Below are 25,716 nucleotides of genomic sequence, written 5' to 3' on the forward strand. Positions count from 1 at the left end.
AAAGTACATAGAAAATTCTGGTCTATGCTGTACTTTGTAAGATTATTCCCCTCAGGATTTCTAGACTACGATATAAGATAAAAATAGTTTATCATCAGAAAATTCCCAGTATCTCAATTCCCAGCAGATGCTAGTGTCCTTAGCTTCCAGATATAGCTGATTCTTAAGCCACATACACCCATACATAGAAATTGCTTTTCCTTGAAGGTTATAGTAAAATAGGAAAAGAACCAGTTGTGTTTTCCTTCCCAGTTCTAGACTCTCTCTCTCTCTTACACACACACACACAAACACACACACACACACACACACACACACACACACACACACACACACACTTACAAACACACATGCATGTAGATTACAAACACATGCATGTAGAGAAAAAGAGGGGAGAGGGGAGAGAGTGGGAGACAGAATAAGAGAATAGCATGCTCCATCTGCCACTTGCCTCTCAGCATAGGTCTTATTTTCCTGAATAGCAAAGATGTGAATGAAACTTAACCTTTGGATATTTGAGGAACACAACTAATTTTAAGGGTAAGTATATCAGATTTCTACATTGTAGATGTGTTCATATTGGGAAAAAATAAAGACAGGTTATAATAAGGAAGGAGGGTGAGTAATAAGTTTCAGATAGATTTATTTCTTAATATTTGGAAAGGCTCAGTACTCACTTTTTACTTTGAATTAAGAATTCAGCTTTTAACTTCTAAAATGTAACTCCAACAGGGAGTGTTTTAAAAAAGAAGCTCTTGGAAAAATTGTACACAGGAACCAACAACAAGTTATGAGAGAAAAATATTTACCTTATGGCAAGTATATATTGTTTTATTACATAATTTTTTCATTTCTTATACTTTCTTTTTAGTGAACTGCTTCTATTCTGTAGTTGTAATATGCAAATTACTTCTCAACTCAAAGTATCCCTAGAATTCATCTATATAGTTTTTATTTTTGAAAAAGAAAACTATATAAAACTAAATAAAGGATATGAGGAAAGGCAAATAAATTTTATAAACCTCAAATTACAATGTAGACATCTATTGGGTTTTATGTGGGTCTCTTCAACTATCCAAAAGATACTCTAAATTTAGAATTAATAATTTTGAATTAAAGACTGTTAGTTTTCCTTCAATGGCCTTCTCCATGGAACCATAACCATTCCATGACTGTATTTGTTCCTTTCTTACTACTTTCAATCTCCATGTATTGGTCAATGTGACTACTTTTCTATAACTGTGTTGCCTACCTGAATCTGTTTAATGGCCATAGTTTCATTTCATTCCATCGAAACATACTATTGCATGCAGTATTCCCCTCTCTTGTTATCTATAATTATTTTGTGAACATTGGTGCTAATATCTAGTCTGTTTTGTCAGAGAATATAAAGACATATTATCTCTTTTACATGCAAAAGCTTAGTTTGATTACATGACCTGAAAGAAATTTGAATCCCTGGTTCTATGAATTTGTGATTCAGACAGAAAATAAAATAGCACATTGTTATGGGAATGTCAGTTTCTTTGTTATGATGTGAATCATCTTCATTCTCATCCAACTGACTCAAGCCCACTAGACTAGATGCTATTGTGAAGAAAACGTTAGCTTTTTAAGTTGTATTTCTAGTGACTCATTATCCTCTGCCTACTTTTCTGTTCACCAAGCAGATGATTTTTCTGGTAGGGGTTAGGCATGTATTTATTATTTATGGTGTTTCAGTTTTACTTTTGAGAGAGTTCATTGATTTAAAGAATATGTTGATACACATAGGTGATTTATATATTTTGGGCTATTTAATTTTTCTATGAGTCATAATGGAGTAGTTTAAACTAGAAGGTAGTTAAAATCATTGCCAGAAGAACTACAAAGTAAAGCCTTTGAAAGTGAGACACGTAAGAACCACTATGTTTGCTAATATTTCAGTACAAACCAGGCACCATGAGGTGGATAAGCAATATCTGCAACACAGCAACTGTTTTGTCAATCTAGCTGCCACATCAGAGGCCATCTGTAGACTGTGAAATGGATGACATGATAGCACCTAGACACAGAGACCAGACTTTACCTTCTAAACATCTAGCACTAAAGGCGTGGATGAAAACTGCATGTACCACACATAAAACCTTGGTGGAGCACATATACTCAGACAGAGATAGACCCTCAAGAAAGACAAATGGACATTATGGGGAATAAAATGTTTGTCTTATATTGTGTGACCTTTAGGGGTATTTTTCTTTTTACAGAGAAAATTCTGGATTGCTCTACCATGAATTTCCAACACTCATTATGTCACTTCTAAATGTCAGCAGCCTGACTCCAGCTTCATTCATCCTCAATGGCATCCCTGGTCTGGAAGAGGTTCATTTGTGGATCTCCTTTCCACTATTTACCATGTATAGCATCGCTCTTACAGGGAACTTTGGACTTATGTATCTTATCTATTCTGAAGAGGTCTTACACAGACCTATGTACATCTTCCTAGCCCTTCTTTCCTTCACAGATGTGCTCATGTGCACCAGCACCCTTCCCAATACTCTCTGCATATTGTGGTTCAATGCCAAGGAGATTGACTTTAAGGCCTGCCTGGCTCAGATGTTCTTTGTGCACACTTTCACAGGAATGGAGTCCGGAGTGTTGATGCTCATGGCCTTGGACCGCTACGTGGCCATCTGTTACCCTCTGCGCTATGCCACTATCCTCACTAATGTGGTCATTGCCAAGGCAGGGATGCTTACTTTTCTTAGGGGCGTGATTCTTGTCATCCCCTTCATATTTCTCACCAAGCGCCTGCCATACTGCAAGGGTAATGTTATCCCTCACACGTACTGTGACCACATGTCTGTTGCTAAAATATCCTGTGGCAATGTTCAGATCAATGCCATCTATGGTCTAATGGTTGCCCTCCTGATTGGGGGCTTTGACATCCTGTGCATCACAGTCTCCTACACCATGATTCTACGGGCAGTTGTGAGTCTGTCATCAACAGATGCTCGACAGAAGGCTTTCAGCACCTGCACTGCTCATATCTGTGCTATCGTTATCACCTATGTCCCAGCCTTCTTCACCTTCTTTACACACCGCTTTGGGCGGCATACCATCCCTCCCCACATACATATCATTATGGCTAATCTCTATCTACTCATGCCTCCCACCATGAACCCTATTGTGTATGGGGTGAAAACCAAGCAGATACGAGAGAGTGTCATTAGGTTCTTGTTTAAAGGGAAAGAAAATTCTTCTCATAAAATTTAATAAATTTTCATAAAATTTATGAATAATTTTCATAAAATTTAATAAATTTCCCATAAAATTTAATAAACTTTAAGATAAGAAACCCTGTCTCGGGAAAAAAAAGGGGTGGTGGAATTTAATGGACACTTCTAAGAAGCCATAGTTCCCTTAACCTGAAACCTTTAAATCCTGTGTCTGACTGTAAGAAGTACATACATGTGGCTCAGATTCTTCTACTTGTTTTGAACAGGTGCAATCATATTCAGGTAAGTAGAGAGCCTGTTATGAACTCAACATCTCTTCCCCTGAGCTCTCTAAGGTCACTGCTTTCAATCATCATGGACATGTTGTTTGCTCCTGAGTTATAATTTTCTAAACATTACAGCATAGTAGTTGGATCACTAAGAGTGAATGTGAACAGGTGGCTTATCTTCAGGAATATTTGTGCTTATTTTCTTAATTTTCTCTTCCAAAATCACTTAAGAGTTTATTGTTATTTCCTATGCTGTTTTCTAATCCCCAATTTTCCAGCTATATATTCATTTGTAATTCATACACATGCTAACTAAATTAACTTTTTTTTTTTTTTTTTTTGGTTTTTTGAGACGGGGTTTCTCTGTGTAGTCCTGGCTGTCCTGGAACTCACTTTGTAGACCAGGCTGGCCTCGAACTCAGAAATTCGCCTGCCTCTGCCTCCCAAGTGCTGGGATTAAAGGCATGCACCACCACCGCCCGGCTCTAAAATAACTTTTAAGATATGTGAATCATAGAAGACTTATATTCTTTAGAGATAGTTATATCAAACAAATGGATTAAATAGTTTGGGCTTAATCAAATATAATAATGAATGAAAGACATAAAATATGTGCTTTCCTTTGAATAAAATTCAGAAGCATGTAAACTAACTTATGGTATAAGACATTAGAATAATTTTTGCTTTTGAGAGTAAGACACCATGTAAAGAAGGATGTGTCTGAGATATTTTTAATATGATGACAGGTGATTAATCGTGAATCTTTTATTTATGATGTAAACTTTTTCTTCATACCATCTAATTATTGGATTTGATAACATGAACTAAACAATACCCCAACTGTCTAATCTTTGAAAAATTCTTTTTACCTCCCATGCTAGCTATGCATGGTTTATAAATTGTATATATTTTCTTTTCTTTCAGAAGTGTTAAAATTAGTATAAATTATATTTGCATATTTGTACAAATTATAATAAAATTATAGACAAGACTATAGTGAAAAAAATCTCTCTGTTCAAAATCTCCTTCATCTAACTACTACAATGCATGCTCTTTCAAAGAGGTTGTATTCTCATGTATGTGCTTACTTTGTTTTTCTGATGATTCTTTTCCAAATGTATTTGAACTTTAAATAGATTATTAATCACTCTCTTACACATAATGAGAATTTAACTAAATCATTACATCTGTACCTACTCTCTTCTCTAGACAGTATATATGTACCTATATGTAGACATATAGACTGTCTCTATGTGTACTATCTGGTACACATATGTAGTGTATGATAACATGTGTGGTATACACAGTATGTGTAAGGAGGTCACTGCTACGCAAACATCAATTTCAAAAGTCCATATCTTTGGCTTTTCTTGAGAAAGTTTGTTGCTGTGATTCTGAGACTCTTGAATTTATTTACATTTTTAATGAATTAATTGAAATAATAATTCTTGAACTGGTATTATCATATGAATATTAACAAATGTGGAGTATGAACATTGATCACTTTACAACCAACTCAGGATTTTGATTCCTTCAATATTAGTACAGTGATATTATCATATCTTTTCTGTAGTATGTTTCCAAGATCCACATTTTTCAGAGATGTCTGAGAGTATATTTTGCTAGTTAAACAGTAGAGACATTTATATGGAATAGGATAAAGGAGATAATTTAAAATATTAAGTAAATTACATAATGCATAAGAAAAAGTGATAGTGAAAATCCCTCAGGAGAAGATAATAAAATTGCAAATGTATTGTAGAAAGAAAGAAAAAAAAACTCACAGCAATAAAAAGTCAAAGTAAGCCTGGCCCAACTGTGCATGTCCATAATATCAACCACTCAGCATACAGAAGTAAGGGAATCATGAGCTCTAGGCCATCCTAAACACACAGTGAGAGCTGGCTTTAAAACCAGACAAAAAGAATATTTCAGAGCATGTATCAATATTGTGTCTAGGAAGAAAGTATCTGCCTTTTAGAGTTGTCCTTAAGAGAAGCAAATGTTAAAACAAGAGAAAAGTCTCTCTAAGCTACCACAAAATATTTTCTTTTCAATACAAATTTAGGTTTGAATGATAAATAACAGCTGGCATTATTTGTAGGATACAATGTGATGTCATAATTCATGTATAGTTAAATGATCAAATTGGGTTGGTGAGCATGTCTGTCACCTTATATGTCATTTCTTTCTCAAAATAATACTCAAAATGCTACCATCTCCCAACTCTATGGTAGAACTACAGATACTATTCTTTAGACATATGGAGTTGTATATATTTGCTCACCTTCTGCTAACAATGCCCCAGTTTCTGATAAACATTATTCTGGTCTCAACATCTAGGAGCTCAGCTTTTTAGATTCCATGTATAGTTGAAATAATATAATACTTGACTTTTTTAGTTGAAATAATACAATACTTGACTTTTTTTTGGACTGGTATACTTCACTCAGGATGTGTCATCCAAGTTCATTTACGTTGCCACAGCAATGTAAATTGGGCAGAGTAGGCTCTAGACAAGTCTGAATAGTGTTTTTAACTATTTAACTAAGTTCCCTTCACTCTGGATGAAAAATAATAAATTCCTCTTCAAATATCTTCCCCTGAAGGATGCTTGGAGTTATGGGCTTCCTCTTCAAATATCTTCCCCTGAAGGATGCTTGGAGTTATGGGCAAGGGGGAAATGATGAGTATTATAAAGGGAGCATTGTAAGGATGGAAGGATCTTGAGAGACAACACTATCTTCCCTAGGGAAAACTAACACACAAGAAACCACATATGTAGAGTTGATCATATGTAAAGATGAATTATCGGTTCACTTTTTGTTAGTCCACAAGTCTTACATAATTGACTTACTAGAGAATTTTGTTTAGTAAAACAGATCCACAAACACAAGAAAATTTGAACTTCATTCTGCTTAATCACAAGTAGCATTGGGAAAGCAAATTAAACATTTACTCTCATAGCATGGACTTTTTTTTTTAAAGTTTTGAAACTAAAACATAGTTATATTCCTTTGTCCCTTCTCTTTTTTTTTTTTCCTGCAATTTTCCCCTAGCACTCCCCTCAGGTTAATGGCCTTTTTAAAAATTGTAGCTATGTGTGTGTGTGTGTGTGTGTGTGTGTGTGTGTGTGTGTGTGTATTCCTAAATATATAAATACAACCCTCGTCCAAAAATTACTTGCATGTATATAATTTCAGCAGGGAATTCACTGGCCACAGCTAACTCAGCTCTGGAAATACCCTCTTTTTCAAGAAAATGGTATTGTCTTTGTGATTAAAGATATAGCATATAAGACTTTTGTTCATTGAGATTGCCTTTTTGTGTATGTGCCATATAAGGGCCTAGTTTCCTAACTCTAAACGGAAGCACCCATATTTCTCAACAGCATTATTAAAGAGACTACTCTTTCCCTGATTATGACATTTGCTACTTTATAAAAACCAGTTTAGAGGATGGAAAGATGGATCAGTAGTTAAGAGCACTGGCTGCTCTTTAGCAGGACACAAGTTCAATTTGCAGCACCCACTCTATATCTCACAATGATCTATACCTCCAGTTCTGGGGGTTTTGTTGCCCTCTTCTGACCTGTGTGGGCACCAGGCATGTGTGTGGTGTACATACATACATGCAGACAAAATACCCATGCACATAAAATAATAAGGCAAAACAATTATAAACAAATTTGGCTATAAATGTGTGGACTTATTTGTAGGTTTCCATTTTCTTTTATTGATCCACATGTCTGTTTTTTTTTTTAACATTACCATGATATTTGGTAACTCTAGCATGTATTTTGTTTGAAGTCAGACAGTGACTTCCCTGATTTGCTCCTTTTGCTCACTGTCTCTTGGGCCAATTGAAATGCTTTGTGGCTATTTTTAGTCTGTTCCTCTGAAGACTTTCACTGGTGTTTTGAAAGGGATTAGGTCAGATCTGTGGGTCATTTTGTATCCCATGTAAAATGTAACAACATTAATTGTGATAAACAGCTAACAATCTTTTTTTCATTTACTCATGTATTCTTCAATGTATTTCTTCAATAATTGGTAGCTTTCATGATGTACTTTTAAATTTTTTGTTTTACTAAATTCCTATGGTTTATTTGGAATCCAGTGAAAACAGTTGTCTTTTTGAGTTCATGCAAATGGTCAGTTGGACAGACAATAACCTCAAATGCTACAGTGTTTTGTTTGTTAATTTTGTGACCTACAACTTTATTGAATTCACTACCAATCTTGACAGTCCTGTTAGTGCTAGATATTCTATATAAGACTGTGCCACCAAATAACAGATATTTAAGTTTCCCTCTTCTCTCCCACTATCCACTTGATTCTTCTGCTCTATCTAGTCTTCTTCTTTATACACCAATAGCTATTTTATTCCTTTCCTAGGGAGAACTATCTGTCCCCCCTAGTCCCTTACTAAACACCTAGCCTCTGTGGTTCTAGGGATTTTAGGTTGGTTTTCATTGACTCAACAGCTAATTCCACACATAGATGAATATATACCATATTTTTTTTCTGGATATGTTTTACCTCACTCAGGTTGATTTTTTTTTTTCTAGTTCCATACACTTCCCTGGATTTCACAATCCCTCTTCTTCTTTTTTTAATGGCTGGGTAATGCTCCATTTTGTACCACGTTTTTAAAATCCATTTCTGTTGAAGGACATCAGGGTTTTTTGTTTGTTTGTTTGTTTTTTGTTTTTTCTAATTTTCAGCTATTGTGAGTAGAGCCACAACAAACATGGATGGGCAAGGGCCTTTGTGGTGGAATTAAGTATCATTTGAGTGTTTGCCCAAGAGTGGTATAGCAGAAACTTGAGGTAGATTGATAACTATATTCCTGAGAAACCGCCAAATTAATTTCCACAGTAGATGTACAAATTTGTATACCCATCAGCAATGAATGAGTGTTCCCTTTCCTCCATATCGTTGCCAGCATAGGCTGCCACTTGTGTTATTGATCTTTGCCATTCTGATGGGTTAAGCTGAAATCTCAGAGTTCTTTTGATTTGCATTTCCCTGATGACCAGGGATGTTGCACATCTCTTTAAGTGTTTATCAGCCACTTGGGTTTCCTCTTTTGAGAATTTTCTATTTAGATCTGTATGCCGTTTTTAAAATTATTATTAGTCTTTAATTTTTTAAAAGTCCAGTCATTTTTCCCCTATATGCAATTTTTAAAAATTAAGTTATTTGTTTTATTGATATTTAGATTTTTAGTTTGTTATATATTTCATGTATTAGTCCTGTATTGAAGGTGTAGTTGGTAAAAAAAAAAAAAAAAAAAATCACTCTGTAGGCTGCCACTTTGTTCGAATGATCCTTTGCCTTATAGAAGGTTTTTCTTTTCATGAGGCTCAGTTTATTAATTGACGATCTTAGTGCCTGTATTATTGTGTCAATAAATTCAGGGCTATTCCTTACTTTCTTTTCTATCAGTTTTAGTGTATCTGGTTTTATACTGAGCTCTTTGATTTGGAGCTGAGTTTTGTTCAGGATGATTAAGCATGGATCTATTTGGATTCTCCTACATGTAGTGTTTTGTCTTCAGTTTGTTTATATTGTAGATTACACTTATTGATTTACATATGTTGAACCATCCTTGGATCTATGGAATGAAGGCTACTTAATTGTGATGGATGGTCTTTTTGGTGTGTGTCCATAGATATCGTCTTGGATTGAGTTCATAAATATTTATTGAGTATTTTTGCATCTATGTTCATAAGAGAAATTAATCCATAATTTTCTTTTCTGTTGTGTCTTTATATGGTTTTGGTATAAGTGTGACTGTAGCTTTATAAAATGATTTGGGTAATGTTCCTTCTGTTTCTAATTTGTAGAATAATCTGAAGGGGATTGGCATTAACTATTCTTTGAAAAGATTGTCATTCATACTGATTTTCTTGAAGACCCAACTCTTTTTGTTGTTGTTTCTATTTTAATGATTTCAGGCATGAGTTTGATCATTTCTTACCATCTACTTCTTTTGAATGTGATATCCTTTTTTAAAAAAAAAGTTCAAAACTTTCAGGTGTGCTGTTCAGTTACTAGTGTGAGATATTGCCAATGTTTTTATCTAGGCACGTAGTGCTACGAACTTAGCGCTTAGAACCACTTTCATGGTGTCCCCTGATACTGCAAATATTGGGTATTCATTTTCATTTAATTCTAAAACGTCTTTAATTCCTTTCTTAATTTCTGTCTTGACACATTTTTTTTCATTCAATAGTGAGTTATTAGGTTTCCCTGAGTTTGTAAGCTTTCTGTTGTTTTTCCTGTTGTTGCTATCCAGCTTCAATCTATGGTGGTCAGGATGCAGGGAGTTGTTTCAATTTTTTTATATTTGTTGAGACTTCCTTTGTGCCCAAGTGTGTGTTCAGTTTTGGAGAACATTCCATAAGGTTCTGAGGAAAAGGTAAATTCTTTTGTGTTTGTGTAATTTTCTGTAACTATCTGTTAGGTTCATTTGTCTTATAGCATCAGTTAGCTGCAGCATTTCTCTGTTTAGCTTTTGTCTATTGGTGAGAGTGGGATACTAAAGTCTCCTCCTATCCTAGTGTAATTCCAACTTGTAATGTGAGCTATAATAATACTTTTGCTATGAACTTGGGTGTCCTTGTGTGTAGTACATGGATATTTAGAATTGCAACGTCCTCTTCCTCTTCGTGGATTTTTTCCTTTGACGAGTGTCTTTGTTAGGGTTCTACTGCTGTGAACAGACACCATGACCAAGACAACATTTTTAAGGGCATTTAATTGGGGCTGCTTTACAGGTTCAGAGGTTCAGTCTAGTATCATCATGGTGGGAGCATGGCAGCATCCAGGCAGACATGGTGCAGGAGATGATGAGAGTTCTACATCTTCATCTGAAGGCTGCTAGTGGAAGACTGACTTCCAAGCAGCTAGCATCACAGTCTTAAAGCCCATACTGAGAGTGATACACCTCTTCCAGCTACAGGGCTACATCTTCTAATAGTGCTACTCCCTGGGCCAACATATACAAACCATAACATTCCACTCCCTGGTCCCCATACGCTGTTTAAACATATGAGTCTATGGGGGCCATACCTAAGCATAGCATAATGCAAAGTACATTTAGTCTAACTTCCAAAGCCCCCATAATCTATAGCAGTCTCAATAATGTTAAAAGTCCAAAGTTCAAAGTCTCTTCTGAGATTCATTCAATCACTTAACTGTAATCTCCAAAGCATGACAGGAAACCAGCTAGGCAAACTCCAAACTCCACATCTCTATGTCTGATATCAAAGCAGTCTTCAGATCTCGTTTTTTATCTTTGTTGACTGCAACAAATTTCTTTCTATGGACTGGTTCCACTCCCTGTTAGTAGCTTTCCTCAGCAGATAGCCCATGGTTCTGGCTTCTCGAGCATCTTGGAGTCTCCAAGGCAATTTCAGTGTTACAGCTTCTTGTTTCAGTGTCTGGGATCCATGAATGATCTTCGACTCCTCCAAAGGACTTGGATCACTTTTCCAGCTCTGCCCCATGTAACACTCTAAGCTCAGGTTGATTCACTCCACTGCCACTGCTGTCTTGCTGATCACCCCATGGTACTGGTATTTCCAATACACTGGGGTCTTCTACTGCAACTAGGCTTTACCAATAGCCTTTCATAAGCTCCCTTCATAGTGCCAAGCCTCAACTCCTTTGCATGACTCCTTCAGTACTGGGCTGTCAACAACTGAAGCTGCACCTTCACCAATGGCCTTTCATAGCCTCTCACTGTGTTAAGCCTCAGCTGCTCTCCATGACTTCTTCATGCCTTCATAACTGTACCACTTGTGTGACCCTTACACATTACCAATTACAGCTGTGACAAGAGGTACAACCTTATTTATCTCTGGATCATAGCCTCTGTGCTCTCAGAAAACACTTTCCAGAAGATTTCACCTCAGTGATGCTGGTCTCTTCTTAATCACTACCAATTTCTCAGCTCCAGCTAACCAGCATCAATTGTTCCAGTAGTCCCTTCCAATTTTCACTCTCAAGCCAGAGCCACACGGCCAAAGCTGCCAAGTTCTGCTGCTTGCAGGAGCTGAAACATGTTCCCCCTTGTTCCATTACCAGCTTTCTGTTTTTCAACTCCCTTTCTGTATAAGCTTGGCTGTCCTGGAACTTGCTCTGTAGATTGACCTTGAATTCAGAGATCTTCGTGGCTCTGTCTCCTGTAATGCTGGGATTAAAGGTGTGTACCACGATGCCTGTATTTAATCTTTTTTTTTTTTAAAAAAACAAAACAAAACAAAACAAAACAAAACAAAAACAAAAACAAAAACAAAACTAGAGCCTGCTTTGTCCCAGGCTGGCCTTTTTCCCTTTTAGCTTTTAATATTTTTCTTTGGTCTATACTTAGGTCAAGGGGAATTTCTTTTCTAGTTCAGTCTATTTGGTGTTCTTTATGTTTCTTGTACCATGTTTGGCATCTTCTTTAGATTAAAGCAATTTTCCTCCATAAATTTGCTTTTCAAAAAAAAAGTCTTTGGGTTTTTTTCTTCCTCCATGCCTATTATTCCATTATTCTTAGATTTGGTCTTTGCATAGTGTTCCAGACTTCCTGTATGTTTTGTGCCAGGGAGTTTTTGGAGTTAATATTTTCTTTCACTGGAGTACTCATTTCTTTTAGCATATTTTCAGTGCCTGAAATTCTCTTTTCTATTTGTTGTATTCTGTGGGTGAGGCTTGCCTCTAAGGTTCCTGTTTGATTTCCTAAATTTTTCACTTCCCCATTTCCTTCAGTTTGGGATGGAAATATATATATATATATATATATATATATATGTATATATATATGTATATATATATGTATATATATATACGTATATATATATATATATCTTGAACTTTTTGTTTTATTCATTTCCTTCCACTGTTTGTAGTTTTATGTATTTCTTCTTTTTTTGGGGGGGGGTTGTTTGTTTTTTTGTTTTTGTTTTTGTTTTTTTTTTTGTTTTTGTTTTTCGAGACAGGGTTTCTCTGTGTAGCTCTGGCTGTTCTGGAACTCACTCTGTGGACCAGGCTGGCCTCAAACTCAGAAATCCGCCTGCCTCTGCCTCCCAAGTGCTGGGATTAAAGGCGTGCGCCACCACTGCCTGGCTATGTATTTCTTTAAGTTATTAATTCATCTCCTCTGTAAGGTCCTCCATCATGTTTATAATAGCTTTGTTAAGGTCTGTATCTTGCGCTGTGGCTATATTACATTGTTTATGGCCTACTGAGGTAGGGTTGTTGTGCTCTAATGGAGACTCTTTGTCCAGGACATTATTGTGTTTTTATATAGCTGTTTAGGAATCTGTGTTTGGGAAGATTGTAATTCTAGGAGCTGATATCTGGGCTTGTCTTTGTTGGGTGGGTGTTTCATTTCTTGCTTTCTGTTGCCCTCTTTAGTTCTTAGGAGGGTGTGATGATTGTGTTGCCTGGTGTCAAATTCTTATGGGATTCTACTAGAGATGGTCACTAGAGGTTCTAGGTAAAATGTGTTTTTAGGTATTGGGAACTGACACTTAAGAATGGGGATCAGCTTGAGGGAGAGTCTGAGGGGATAGACGGGAGGGAAGAAATCAGGGTGTTCTACCAGGATCTGATTAGTCTCCTAGGAATGGAAACAGACAATGGGGAGAGTTCACAAAAGGGGGTCTGCCACAGAGCTCGGAATGGGATTGGGACTGGGAAATTAGGAACTGGTCTACTTGCTTGTGTGTCAGGCTTCACTGGCTGAATCGGGGCCTGGGATAAATCAGTAAGACTGGAGACAGAGCAAGGAGGAAGGGGAGGCTGCAGCAGGTAGAGCTAGAGATGAAACTGGGGACTTGAATTTGGAAGAGAGGGAGGAGAGGTGAAGGTCTGCAGTCAGGCTGCCTGTTTCCCTGGTGGTCATCATAAAATGCATTTTAAATATGCAATTATTTGGTATATTTCTGACAAAACATTCAAACAACACCATTTTAAAATTTAAATTTCATTATTATCAATTATCATAATGTATTTATAGCAGGGTTAATCTGTCTTACCCTATATAAATAAAGGTTTATTGAGTATTTACACAGTCCTGGAATCACACTCAAATTCATTGAAATCTGTTTTTATTTTCCAGCAAACTAGAGAAAATACATATGTAAAAAATAATTTCATCACATTTTACCATTTTTACTGAGATCAAAATCACACATTCTAAAGCTAATCTTTTTACATGGTTTGAAAGCAGACAACCAAGTGGCATTCCCTTCATTCAGACTTCCAAGCAAGCAGCTATGCCATTCCTGGGTAGTCCAGAGGAATTCCTAGAAGAAAGCTCAATAGCTGGAAGCCAGCTCCTCTCACTATTGTGCTCAGCATCCATTTCCTGACGACAGCTGACTTTGTGAAATTGCAGTTTCCTGTTTCAGACACGTACTTTTGTATACTTGGCAGCCTTGTTCCAGCTCCCATCATTAAGCTTGATGTCTTTCAGGCTTACTGTGTTGCAGTAATCCCAGCACTGCTTCACTACTTCTGGGAGGCTGGAAGGGCGTGGTTGGGAGTGGAGAGGACAGGGGATAGGGGTTTTAGTGGAGTGGTGTGGGTAGTGTGGAGAGGTAGGATGGGTGATGTGTGGAGTGGTGGGGTGGGGGGTGATGTGGGGTGAGGGTGTACAGGGGGAGGTGGGGGCTTCATTCTACTTCATTTTCTGAGATTTATGTTCTCTATTAACTTGAAATTTTAACAATAGTATGATTTTTTGGGGGCCAAATTTAGCATTTCTTTCATACCTTACACAAGCTAAATTTTTAAAATATCAATCATATTCTGCACTTTAAAGTTTACATCATGATGCTATTGGATATATCATCAGATAGTAAAATGATGATGGTAACAAAACTGATACTGTTATTACAGGGTTACTTTTCCATTATAAAAGTTACATTTACTTATTTGTGGGAGGGGCACATGTGGCAACCCTAAGCCAACTTGTCTAAGTCATGTCTCTCCCTCCAATATGTGGGTCCTGGCAATCGACTCAGACACTCAGTGTCTTTACCAAGCCTTCCCTTTGGCCATTTCCCTTTAACCACTTTCCAGAATAAACTTTATTTCAAGTACCCACATTTATATATCTACTTTAAGTTAGCATCTAAAGAGTTATAAACATTGTTTACTTTTTAACAAGAGGTGCTAAAAATTTTCACACACAAGTTTTTGTTCGAATCCTAGGTTTGGTTCATGATGAATGTATATCAACATTGTTGCAGCTTGTGAAAATTGTAGTTGTTTAATCTCCTGGATAAATACAAAATTTTGTTCACACTGCAACAACAGTGTAGAAGGATCCTTGTACCCATGAAAAAGAAATTACTTTTGATATCTCATATATCTGTGAATATCCATCCTAGAAGCTGTATTTGGTATGCTGTTGGGGTTTTATTGGACTACGACTACTACTTAGTGTGGAACAATTTGTCAGTTGTTTTCTTGAGAGGGGGATATTTACATGTATTTTTAGAGAAATATATATTCAAGCCACACTTATTCGGTAAAAACGATGTAGCCTAAAACAACAAAATGGTAGAAATAGCTCACATGTTTTTCAAATTGAATTAAGTAGAAGGAATAACCTCTCTGACTTATAAGGGGTAATTGGTAAAGTTCTTGGCCAATATACTCAAAATCTAGCCAGGGACACAAACGATTGAGTTGTGCATCCTGGAAGCCCTCCCCTTAGATTCTGGAACACAAATCACATCATTATGTTACTCATTGTGCTGAAGATTTTCACACCTGGAGACTTCAAGTAATGCTTTGTGTTTCTGTTCTAAATGTCAGTGGATCCCTGATGTTATAACAAACCTCCTACAGTGTCCATAGTAGGCATGTGTCACCACTTGTCATCATTGGAGAATATAAAGAGAAAATGCACACAAAGTTAAAAAAAAGGAGGATTTTCTCATTCCTAGTTACCCTTAAGATCTAGGCCAATCACTCTTTATAAGCCTTGTCTGAGATCTCTATTCTTGAGTGCATACACCATGGGATTCAGAGCAGGGGCAATAACATTGTACAGCACATTCAGCAGAACCTGAATGAGGGGAATTTTCTTTCTTGCGCTGTGGGTGATGGACCTGGATGATGTGAGAAGCACAGGTACTTAAGGCTTTTAGATGTAGCTTCTGCAGAGTTCAGCCTCAGCACAGACCAGGGAATCAAAGCATAGGAAACCATAATTAAACCAAGCCATGACTGCTCAAGCCAGGAATAGCTGGTTGATGCTGTTAATTTTCCAGGCAAGGCTAATGAACCTCAGATTAGTATAAATACAGTTGTTGGTTTGATTGCAGGAACAATAATTTCTCTGGGCAGCCAATATAGGTACTGACATGGAACTCTCAAAGTTTCTGAGGGCCCTAAACACAGTTGCTTTGACCACAAGATTCAGTAACTATGGAAGAGTATCTTAGTGGTCTGCAAATTGCCACATATCTATCTATAGCCATGCAGACAAAGATGCCTGACTCCATGGCAACAAAGCAATGGATGGGATATATCTGAACAAAACACTCTGGGAAGCGGATAATATTACCATTGAACAATAAGATGGCTAATATCTTGGGCATAATGGTGGTTGCTAAGCCCATGTCTACTATAAACAGGATGCCCAAGAAATGGTTCATAGGCTGCTGTAGTGGTACTTCCTGGTAGTTTACGGTAATGATAAGTATGTTGGCAATGACAGCCAAGACATAGAGCAGAGCCAATGGCAAAGAAAGCCACTGCTGCCAGCTGTGGATGCCTGGAAATCTCATCAGAACAAAATCAAACACTTGCAAGCTAGAGTTGTGGAATCAGTCAGATCCTGGAACATCTCTTGCCAGAGGAAAAGGGTTAATGTTGTTAGTTTAGATCAGTAATGTAATTATCAGAAAGGGGTTTACCCTAAATCACTATATTTAGGATGATTTTTGCATCTTTATTATCTTTATCCTGCCACTTGTATTAGTGAGACATGAGGAAATAAGATCATCTCTGGTAGGTGGCACATTCTATTTGCTAACTCACCAAGTCATCCTTCAAATTCCAGAGTAAAGAATGTATTTGTGCTATAGCAATACAGACACACAGGATATTACAGACAATCAGAACCTCATTCATCATCATCTTTAGAGACCATGCAAGCAATAAAAATAATAGGAATGTGATATCAAATCTCACCTTTTAAATATAGTTTTTCTAATGTGCTAATTGCTTCCTTAAGCTAGTGTGTTTAGAGAGTAAGTCTTTGATGCATGGAGACTCCTTGCATATGGAATTATATTATGAAATAAACACATATATGCATGTTTCATTTGTATGATTAATTTAGGATGGTGAAATAATATATTGTTAATTTAAATTCATTAAATTGTGTCAAGACAATGGATAAGACCTATTTATGGTAAGAAAACTGATTTAATAAAATCATTAATTTCCTCTTAAAAGCTAGACATACATTTAAAAAGTAGTACAGGTTAAAGGTCTGTGATATCTAAGGTCTGTTGATTGTATTTATGAGCAACTTACCCTAACTATGACAATCATTTTGATTCTTGGAACAGTCCATGCAAACATGCTATAACATGTCACACACATGAAAAATACATACACAAAAATGTCATTGTTTCAGAAAAGATATGCGCTCTTCAGGGATGTTTGTGCAGCAGAGTAGTCCTGGGGTAACAGAATCTAATGGGAATCTCACACTGAAGCACCAGTGTTAAATTCAAGTCCATCCTTCAGGAAGGCTCACCTTCTTCCTTGTCTGGTCTAATGCCTGTGGAATCTGTTAAAAGTCCTTCTTAGACTAAACTTCCAGACACCACAAGAGGCTCTTTGATGTGAAGGGTAGTGGGAAAATATCATATATCAAATTGTTCCCTATTCACTTTTTCTACCATCTCCCCATTTTTCACCGGAGTGTAATTAGACTCTGCTCAAAGCAATTTTTCTGTAGGAAGAAAAATAATACAAGACAAGCATGTTTCTGAGGGTGGTCTCTGAGACCTCTTCCTGAGTCATGATGGAATCTTAAAGCCAAATAGGATTAGACAGAAATGTCAAGTGCCTCAAACTATGAGGATAATGATGATTGTTTTCAGAGGAAAAGACAAATGGCCTTACACCTGAGCCATGGATGGTCTTAGCTAGTTCACCAGTCTCTATTTCTCTCTCTTTTGTTTGAATCAGTCCTTATGACTATATTTTTGTTTACATTAATTGCATATATTTCTATTCCATAACCAAAGTCTTCTTATAGATTCTTTTTGTTGTTTTTTTAAAAATTTTTTTATACTCCAGATTTTATTCCTGCCCCCCTGACCACCCTGACTGTTCCACATCCCATACTTCCTCCCCACCCCCTGTCTCTACGAGGCTGCCCCCACTCCCCAACCCCCACCCCACCTGACCTCTAAACTCCCTAAGGCCTCCAGTCTCTTGAGGGTTAGGTGCATCATCTCTGATTGAGCACAGACCCAGCAGTCCTCTGCTGTATATGTGTTGGGGGCCTCATGTCAGCTGGTGTATGCTGCCTTTTTGGTGGTCCAGTGTTTGAGAGATCTTGGAGTTCCAGATTAATTGAGACTGCTGGTCTTCCTGCAGGGTCACCCTCCTCCTCAGCTTATTTCAGCCTTTCCCTAATTCAACCCAGGGGTCCGTAGCTTCTGTCCATTGGTTGGGTGCAAATATCTGCATCTGACTCTTTCAGCTGATTGTTGGGTCTCCAGAGGGCAGTCATGATAGGTCTCTTTTTGTGACAGCTCCATAGCTTCAGTAATAGTGTCAGGTCTTGGGACCTCCCCTTGAATTGGATCCCACACTAGGCCTGTCACTGGACCTTCTTTTCCTCAGGCTCCTCTCCATTTCCATCCCTGTAGTTTTTTTCAGACAGGACCAATTATGGGTCAGAGTTTTGACTGTGGGATGGCAGCCCCCTTAGGCTGCTTATTTCCTATTGCTATTTTAAAGTTTATGTTCCAGCAACTGTCTGGTCTCTGAGGTGCCCTTAACACCCCCAACCCCACCAAATCTACCTACAAATTTGCCTTCCTCAGCAAAACCCATCTCTTTGCTTTGAGATAATATATAACTATTCTTAATGGTTGTTACAAGATGGAATTAGAAAAATGACAAATTTGAAGTAATAATGCATTTATTATGGAAATCCACCTACTTTATCATTTAGCACCCACAACACAACTTTATTTTGTTTTATTTTATTTTATTTTTTTGGTTTTTCGAGACAGGGTTTCTCTGTGTAGCTCTGGCTGTCCTGAAACTCACTCTGTAGACCAAGCTGGCCTCGAACTCAGAACTTAGAAATCCACCTGCCTCTGCCTCCCAAGTGCTGGGTTTAAAGGCGTGTGCCACCACTGCCCAGCCAACATAACTTTTAATATACATATTTAATTCATATTTATAGTTTCATAATTAAACAAGATATAGTCCTGATGTCAACAAATGTTTACAAATGAATGATTAATGGATTGAGAAACTAATAAATGGAAGAAATATAATAAAAATTAAAGGTTATTAAGTTGTCTACATATAATTTCATTGAAAACATGAAGATTCCTACCAGCAGAGGTAAAAATTTTAAAGTGTACTTCATAAAATTATTGTTATAAAATCATAAGGAACCCCTTATAGGAGTAGAAAAAGCACCTAGAAGAACATGTTTTTTTTTTTATTTTGTTTGTTTTGTTTTTTTTTTGTTGTTGTTGTTTTTTGTTTTTTATTTATTTATTTTTTTTTTGGTTTGAGCAATTTTATCAGTTATTTAAAATCTAGCAGAAGAACTTGTGAGATGGCACCTGCCAAGAAGCCTGAGAACCTGAGTTTGATCCCTGGGACTCTCATGGTTGAAGGAGATTGCTAACTCTCTCAGGTGGTCCTCTAACTTCCATACCATTGCCATGGCAAGAGTGTGCTTAAACACACACATATACACACATACAAACACACACACACACACACACACAATACACACACATGCATGCACACATGCACACACATATGCACAGAATATATAAATATAATGAGTTTTTAAAGTTAGCAAGCTCATACAAGTGGGCATATTTCACATTTGTAATATTTAAAATATAGATATGTAACAAAGGCATATACAAAAAAATCCATGTCCACAATATATTTGAAAATACTTTGGAAAACGACAACCATACAAACTATTAAAAATATACTGTAAATGTTAATGAGTAATTATCAATATCAGCCAAATATTCGGAACCAAAGGAAAGAACAGTTGCATGGTGCTCACTTTTAGAAATAACAGAGTAAATGCTTGATGTAGACTAATTAGAAAAAACATAAAAAACCAAAACAAAACAGAGTGAATACATCTATCATTTATCTGTCCTGTAGCTAAGGAGGAGTATGGGATAATTAGAACTGCTCCTGTCAAATAGCTTTACTCTATATTCAACACAGTTTTTCTACAAGCAAAATAGTAGGACATCCTGAAACTGTTTTCTTTAATCTACCAGCCCACAGTGTAAAAGAAAACAATGGACAGCCCAATTAACACAGTCTATAGCTGATTTGGAGTCCCTGCTCTTATCTACTTTGCTAATAATTCTTAGTCTTTACAATGTCCTATAGTTTACACTTCAGACAAATAAATTAACCTGATACTTGACACAAAAAGTCAATCTTGACACAAAAATCGGCATCAAGCTCCTTCTGTCAGACTTAGAGATTTTTAACTTCGTAAATGTACCATTCATTCTAGATGCATTTGCTCTCACTGGTTTGCATTCAACATTACATTTAGTTTTTTTCTTTACAAAAATATTAATTAAGAAAACTAAGAGCTAGAGAGATTGCTCAGTGGCTAATAGCACAGCTCTTCAGAAAAGTCCTGGGTTTGATCCTCAGCACATACATGACTCACAACCATCTGAAACTCCAGTCCCAGGCATTTAATGTCCTCTTCTGGCCACCACAGGCACTGCATACACATAGTGCATTACATTTATGCAGGAACTCAGACATGGAACAAAATAATAAAATAACAAAGCGTTCAAAAAGAAGCCTAAGAATTTACATCTCTATACATATACATACATTTAAACAAACATGTATACATTATATTTGGTTGCTGTGCATCTAAGACATACCTTTGAAATTTACTTAAATAGTTGAAATATTTACTGTAATGTAATATAACATATAAAATTTACAATAATGTAATGCAGAAAGCATTTATATTAAAATGAGTTCATTATCAGAGTAAATACACTTGTGTAGCCAAGAAATAGAATCAACCTTTGTCATGTTACTTGCCCACCATTTTCTCTTTCTTTTATCCACAATGTAGCAGAACAAGGATATTAGCAGCTAACATTGCTGGAGACATGGCTCAGCTCCTACAGAGAACTCTGGGTTGGTTTCTGGCACATTCATGGTGGCTCATAGCCATCCATAATTCCAGATCTAGGAAATCAAGTCACACATGTATACACAGAGACATATGCAGGCATACACTCATACAATAAGAAAAAAATACATGTAAAAATTAAATATCACAAAGAAATGAATCTTTACTTTTTCCTCTTTCCCAAAATATAAACAGATAAACTTCTATTTTTTAAAAATTTTTTCTTTTTATTGGATATTATATTTACATTTCAGATTTTATCCCCTAACCCCCCTTTCCCCCACCACCCAGGAACCTCCTATTCGATCCCCCTTCCTCACTTAGGTAAATGGATGGAACTAGAAATTATCATCCTGAGTGAGTTAACCCAATCACAAAAGAACACACATGGTATTTACTCACTGATAAGCGGATGTTAGCCCAAAAACTTCTATGTTTTTATAAAACAGCAACAAGTAGGAAAGTTGAGGGAAATGTTATACTCCTAAGCTAGGAAGAGGAATTCTATACCAGAGAGGCAATGTGCTATATTCTGAAATGATCATTTCTTAAAATGTAAGATAAATGTCCTGTTTATTTCTGTTATGTTTCCCTTACAGTTATAAGGATAATAAATAGTATGAAGTTTTATGTTATATAAGTAATTTCTATTTCTTCAATATGATTAATGTTGTTTCTAATGTGGTAACTACATCATTTGGGCCAGACGTCCTTCTCTTTCTGAAGGGCAGAGAGGACAAGCAACAGTGTTTGAAATAAGGAACTCACCTCCAGCGATTTCTTCTAATTCTGTGGCAATGCCACCTGACTGCTGCCATTTCCAGTGCTTCCATTTGGTCCGTGGAAACGTCGACATTTGTATTACCTGTCAAAGGTTATACTGAGTTTCCATCTTGGGAATTACTAAATAAATATTTTACCCAAAAAATAATCCTGCAAAATTTATGCTTTTTATCTGAATGATTAAAATAAGGTCTATAGTTTTGAGAATGCTCTAATCAGTTACTATATCCTCAAAGCTATAGCCCTTTAACCAAAGCTCTCCAATGTAATTCCTCCTAACAACAAAAGCATCACGGTAGCACTATCTGCTCTCCTTCTTACCCTATGAAATGGCTACTTTAAGGATATCACAACAGTGAGCTGGGTGCAGTCAGGTCCAAGAAGACAGTCTAGGTTAAAAACCATTGGATGGTGCTATAGAAGTGTGTGTGCATCCCTTAACACCCCAGTCTCTTGATAGCTACACATTTGAACCAACTTAGCCCCAGACAGGACAAGTACCTGTATTATCAACACACCTTGCATAAGAGGAATAAGAGTAGGGATTTCATTTCTTACCACCCCCATTGATGCTCTTAAACAACCAAATAATTTCATATTCATATATTAATCAGTACACATACATGTGTGTGACTGAGTACACAGATGTGAAAGGCAACGTATATGAATTAAGACCAAAATTAACATCATTTCACAGCTGTTCTTTTTGACAAGAGGACACCAATTTAAGGAATTTATATTAAGAATGTCTCAGACTCGCCCAGGAGAATCTGCGTTGAAGAACAGAGCATTTAGCTCCTCTGTCAGAATGAATGAGAACCAGAAATTAGATGTTTATAAACAAGAAAAGCACTTCATCCCAGAATTTCATCCATCACTTCTCCCAGATCGTCAAGGTGCAGACTGAGGATGAGCTGGGACACCCAGAGAGAGAGGGTGCTATTACCTGGCTCAAGGAGGTTCTGGAGTATAATGCAGCAGGAGGCAAGTACAACCGGGTTTGACTGTGGTACAAGTGTTCCAGAAGCTGGTGGATCCGAAGAAACAGTATACTGAGAGTCTCCAGCGGGCCCTGAATGTGGGCCGGTGTGTAGAACTGCTCCAGGCTTTCTTCCTCGTTTCAGATGACATCATGGACTCTTCCCTCATTTGCTGGGGGCAGATCTGTTGGTATCAGAAGCCAGGCATAGGCTTGGATGCCATCAACAATGGTCTGCTTCTGGAAGCCTCCATCTACCGCCTGCTGAAGTTCTACTGCAGGGAGCAACCCTATTACCTGAACCTGCTGGAGCTCTTTCTGCAAAGTTCCTATTAGACTGTGATCGTGCAGACTAGACCTCATCACAGCACCCCGGGGGGCATATAGATCATGGTAGATACACTGAAAAGAGGTAGAAATCTATTGTCAAGTACAAGACAGATTTCTACTCTTTCTACCTGCCTATCGCAGCTGCCATGTACATGACAGGCACTGCTGGGGAGAAGGAACATGCCAATGCCCTGAAGATTCTGCTGGAGATGGGCGAGTTCTTTTAGAACCAGGATGACTATTTTGATCTCTTTGGAGACCCCTGTGTGACTGGAAAGATTGGCACTGACGTCCAGGACAACAAATGCAGCTGGCTGGTGGTTCAATGTCTGTTACAAGCCACTCCTCAACAGCACCAGATCTTAGAGGAGAATTATGGGCAGAAGGACCCAGAAAAATTGACGCAGGTGAAAGCACTGTATGAGGCTCTGGATCTGCAGTCTATGTTCTTCAAGTACTAGAAAGACAGTTACAACCGCCTAGAGAGTCTCATAGAGCCCCTGCCTCCATCCATCTTCTCGGAACTAGCAAACAAGATCTACAAGTGGAGAAAGTGACCTCGGAATTATAGAGGCTGGGAGGGAGGGATCTCAATAAATTATTGTTCAACAGCAGCAGCAGCAGCAGCAGCAGCAGCAGCAGCAGCAGCAGCAGCAGCAGCAACAACAACAACAACAACAACAACAACAACAACAACAACAAAAGAATGTTTCAGACTCATAGACAATTAAATTTTTCTTTATTTATAAAAGATTTCATGTATCCATTTGAATGAATTGTATTATCTAAGAAGTGTTTAGTAACGTTCAAGCCAGGCTAGTGATTTTGAGAAAAACATTACATAACATGATTTTCAGGTTTTCAAGATAGTTTTTTTCTTTGAATCTGATAGCCCATGCCTTCAGTTCCAACACTCAAGAAACAGAGGGAAGGCGTTCTCTCAGAAATCAAAGCCAGTCTGGTCTATATATATAGCAAGTTGTAGACCAGCCACGACTACAAAAGACTCTTTTAAAATAATTAAGTGATACTGATGATAACTATTTAAGACATTACAGACTTATTGAGAATGTTGTATATTATGCCTGTAAGATTAATCAGTTCAATCAAACAGTCTAGTGTTGAATAGCAAAAGTGACTTTTTTTTTTCTCCTGTTTTAGCCTCCTTTGACATCCAGCCTAAGGACCTTGTATAAGCCTTGTTTGAGCTCTTTGTTCTTAAGAGCATACACCATGGGATTCAGAGCAGGGGGAACAACATTGTGCAACACGTTCAGCAGAACTGGGATGACAGGAACTGACATTTTTGCACTGTGGGTGATGGACATGACAATGATAACAGTGTAGAAGAAAAAGATTAGGATGAGGTGAGAAGTACAGGTACTTAAGGCTTTAGACGCAGCTTCGGCGGAGTTTAGCCTCAGCACAGACCGTAGAATCAAAGCATAGGAAACCATAATTAAACCAAGGTCACTTCCCATGACTGCCCAAGCCAGAAATAGCTGGTTGATGCTGTTGATTTTCCTGTCGTCACAGGCAAGGCTAGTGACCCCCAGGTTAGTACAAAAACAGTGATTGATTTGATTCTGGGAACAGTAATTTCTCTGAGCAGCCAATACAGGCACTGACATGGGAGCCACACAATTTCTGAAGGCCATAAACAAAGTTGCTTTGACCACAAAAGATTCAGTAACTATGGAAGAGTATCTCAGTGGTCTGCAAATTGCCACATACCTATCTATAGCCATGCAGACAAAGATACCTGACTCCATGGCAACAAAGCAATGGATGGCATACATTTGAGCAAAACACTCATTGAAACTGATAGCCTTAGCATTGAACCATAAAATGGCTAAAATCTTGGGCATAATTGTAGTTGCCAGACCCATGTCCACAATTGCAAGGATGCCCAGGAAATGGTACATAGGCTGGTGTAGTGATGCCTCTTGGTAAATCACAGTCACAATAAGTGTGTTGGCTATGAGAGCCAAGACATAGAGCAGGGCCAGGGGCAGGGAGAGCCAGTGTTGCCAGCTGTGAATACCTGGAAATCCCATGAGAATGAACTCAGACACCTGGAACCTAGAGCTGTTGGAATCTCTGAGGATCTGGAACATGTCTTGCTAATAATAAAATAATGCCTGCTTACTAATTATCTGTGCAATAGTGTTGGATGCAGACTTGCCCAGGGTATGATATCGAGGGGTGAATTTCCTTTATCTTCATCTTTTCATGCCATTAGTGATACTTGTTACTTTTATGATACAGGAACTCTTGTAAGTGGCATTTTTTTAAAAAAAATTTTCAAATCAGCCACAGTATTCCTTAGTGCAGACCATATTTTCCCACTATCTCTTAATTCAGAAGTAGAACATTAGAAGAAATCAGATAATGGTTAATGATCTTCCATGTAGTAGATCATCGACTCTGTGCATGATGGAAATAACCTGATATTTCAGTATAATGGGTAGATGTGATTTGGCTAAGGGTTGCTTTGGAGACTAAAATATAGATCCCAATGGAGATTTTTACGTACAAATTTTTCTTTGCTACAGTCATAGACTGTAGTGTATTTTAGAACGGAAACCTTTCTACTAACATGTATGAGAAACTTTTATTGATAGTATGTATATATGGGAATGTGATCAGTCAAATGCATTTTTATGTTATAATGGAATATAAGCTAGAGTTTAGAATGCAGATATGATAG

The 25,716-nt window shown here is 37.3% G+C and overlaps 2 protein-coding genes and 2 pseudogenes across 2 annotated transcripts; 2 read left to right on the forward strand and 2 right to left on the reverse strand.

Annotated features, from left to right (window-relative positions):
• The first annotated feature begins 212 nt into the window (after positions 1-212).
• LOC117722942 (olfactory receptor 52N1) lies at positions 213-6,255 on the forward strand. Its single transcript, XM_076914942.1, has 2 exons — positions 213-540; positions 2,247-6,255. The coding sequence occupies exon 2, from the start codon at positions 2,290-2,292 to the stop codon at positions 3,253-3,255; it is 966 nt and encodes a 321-aa protein (XP_076771057.1). The 5' UTR covers positions 213-540; positions 2,247-2,289; the 3' UTR covers positions 3,256-6,255.
• Positions 6,256-15,472: 9,217 nt separating this feature from the next.
• On the reverse strand, positions 15,473-21,770 carry LOC117713862 (olfactory receptor 56B2-like; annotated as a pseudogene).
• Positions 21,771-22,487: 717 nt separating this feature from the next.
• On the forward strand, positions 22,488-23,563 carry LOC117723804 (farnesyl pyrophosphate synthase pseudogene; annotated as a pseudogene).
• A 388-nt stretch (positions 23,564-23,951) lies between these two features.
• On the reverse strand, positions 23,952-25,574 carry LOC117724013 (olfactory receptor 56B2-like). Its single transcript, XM_034523644.2, has one exon. It carries the CDS (start codon positions 25,121-25,123, stop codon positions 24,164-24,166), a length of 960 nt encoding a protein of 319 aa, XP_034379535.1. The 5' UTR covers positions 25,124-25,574; the 3' UTR covers positions 23,952-24,163.
• Positions 25,575-25,716: the final 142 nt, after the last annotated feature.

This window comes from Arvicanthis niloticus, chromosome 1 (assembly GCF_011762505.2).
Source record: "Arvicanthis niloticus isolate mArvNil1 chromosome 1, mArvNil1.pat.X, whole genome shotgun sequence".
Classification (NCBI taxonomy): Eukaryota; Metazoa; Chordata; class Mammalia; order Rodentia; family Muridae; genus Arvicanthis; species Arvicanthis niloticus.

Bases quoted from the DNA above. Each gene is read 5' to 3' on its own strand.
- LOC117722942 (XM_076914942.1), top strand. From the start codon at position 2,290: ATGTCACTTCTAAATGTCAGCAGCCTGACTCCAGCTTCATTCATCCTC.
- LOC117724013 (XM_034523644.2), bottom strand. From the start codon at position 25,123: ATGTTCCAGATCCTCAGAGATTCCAACAGCTCTAGGTTCCAGGTGTCT.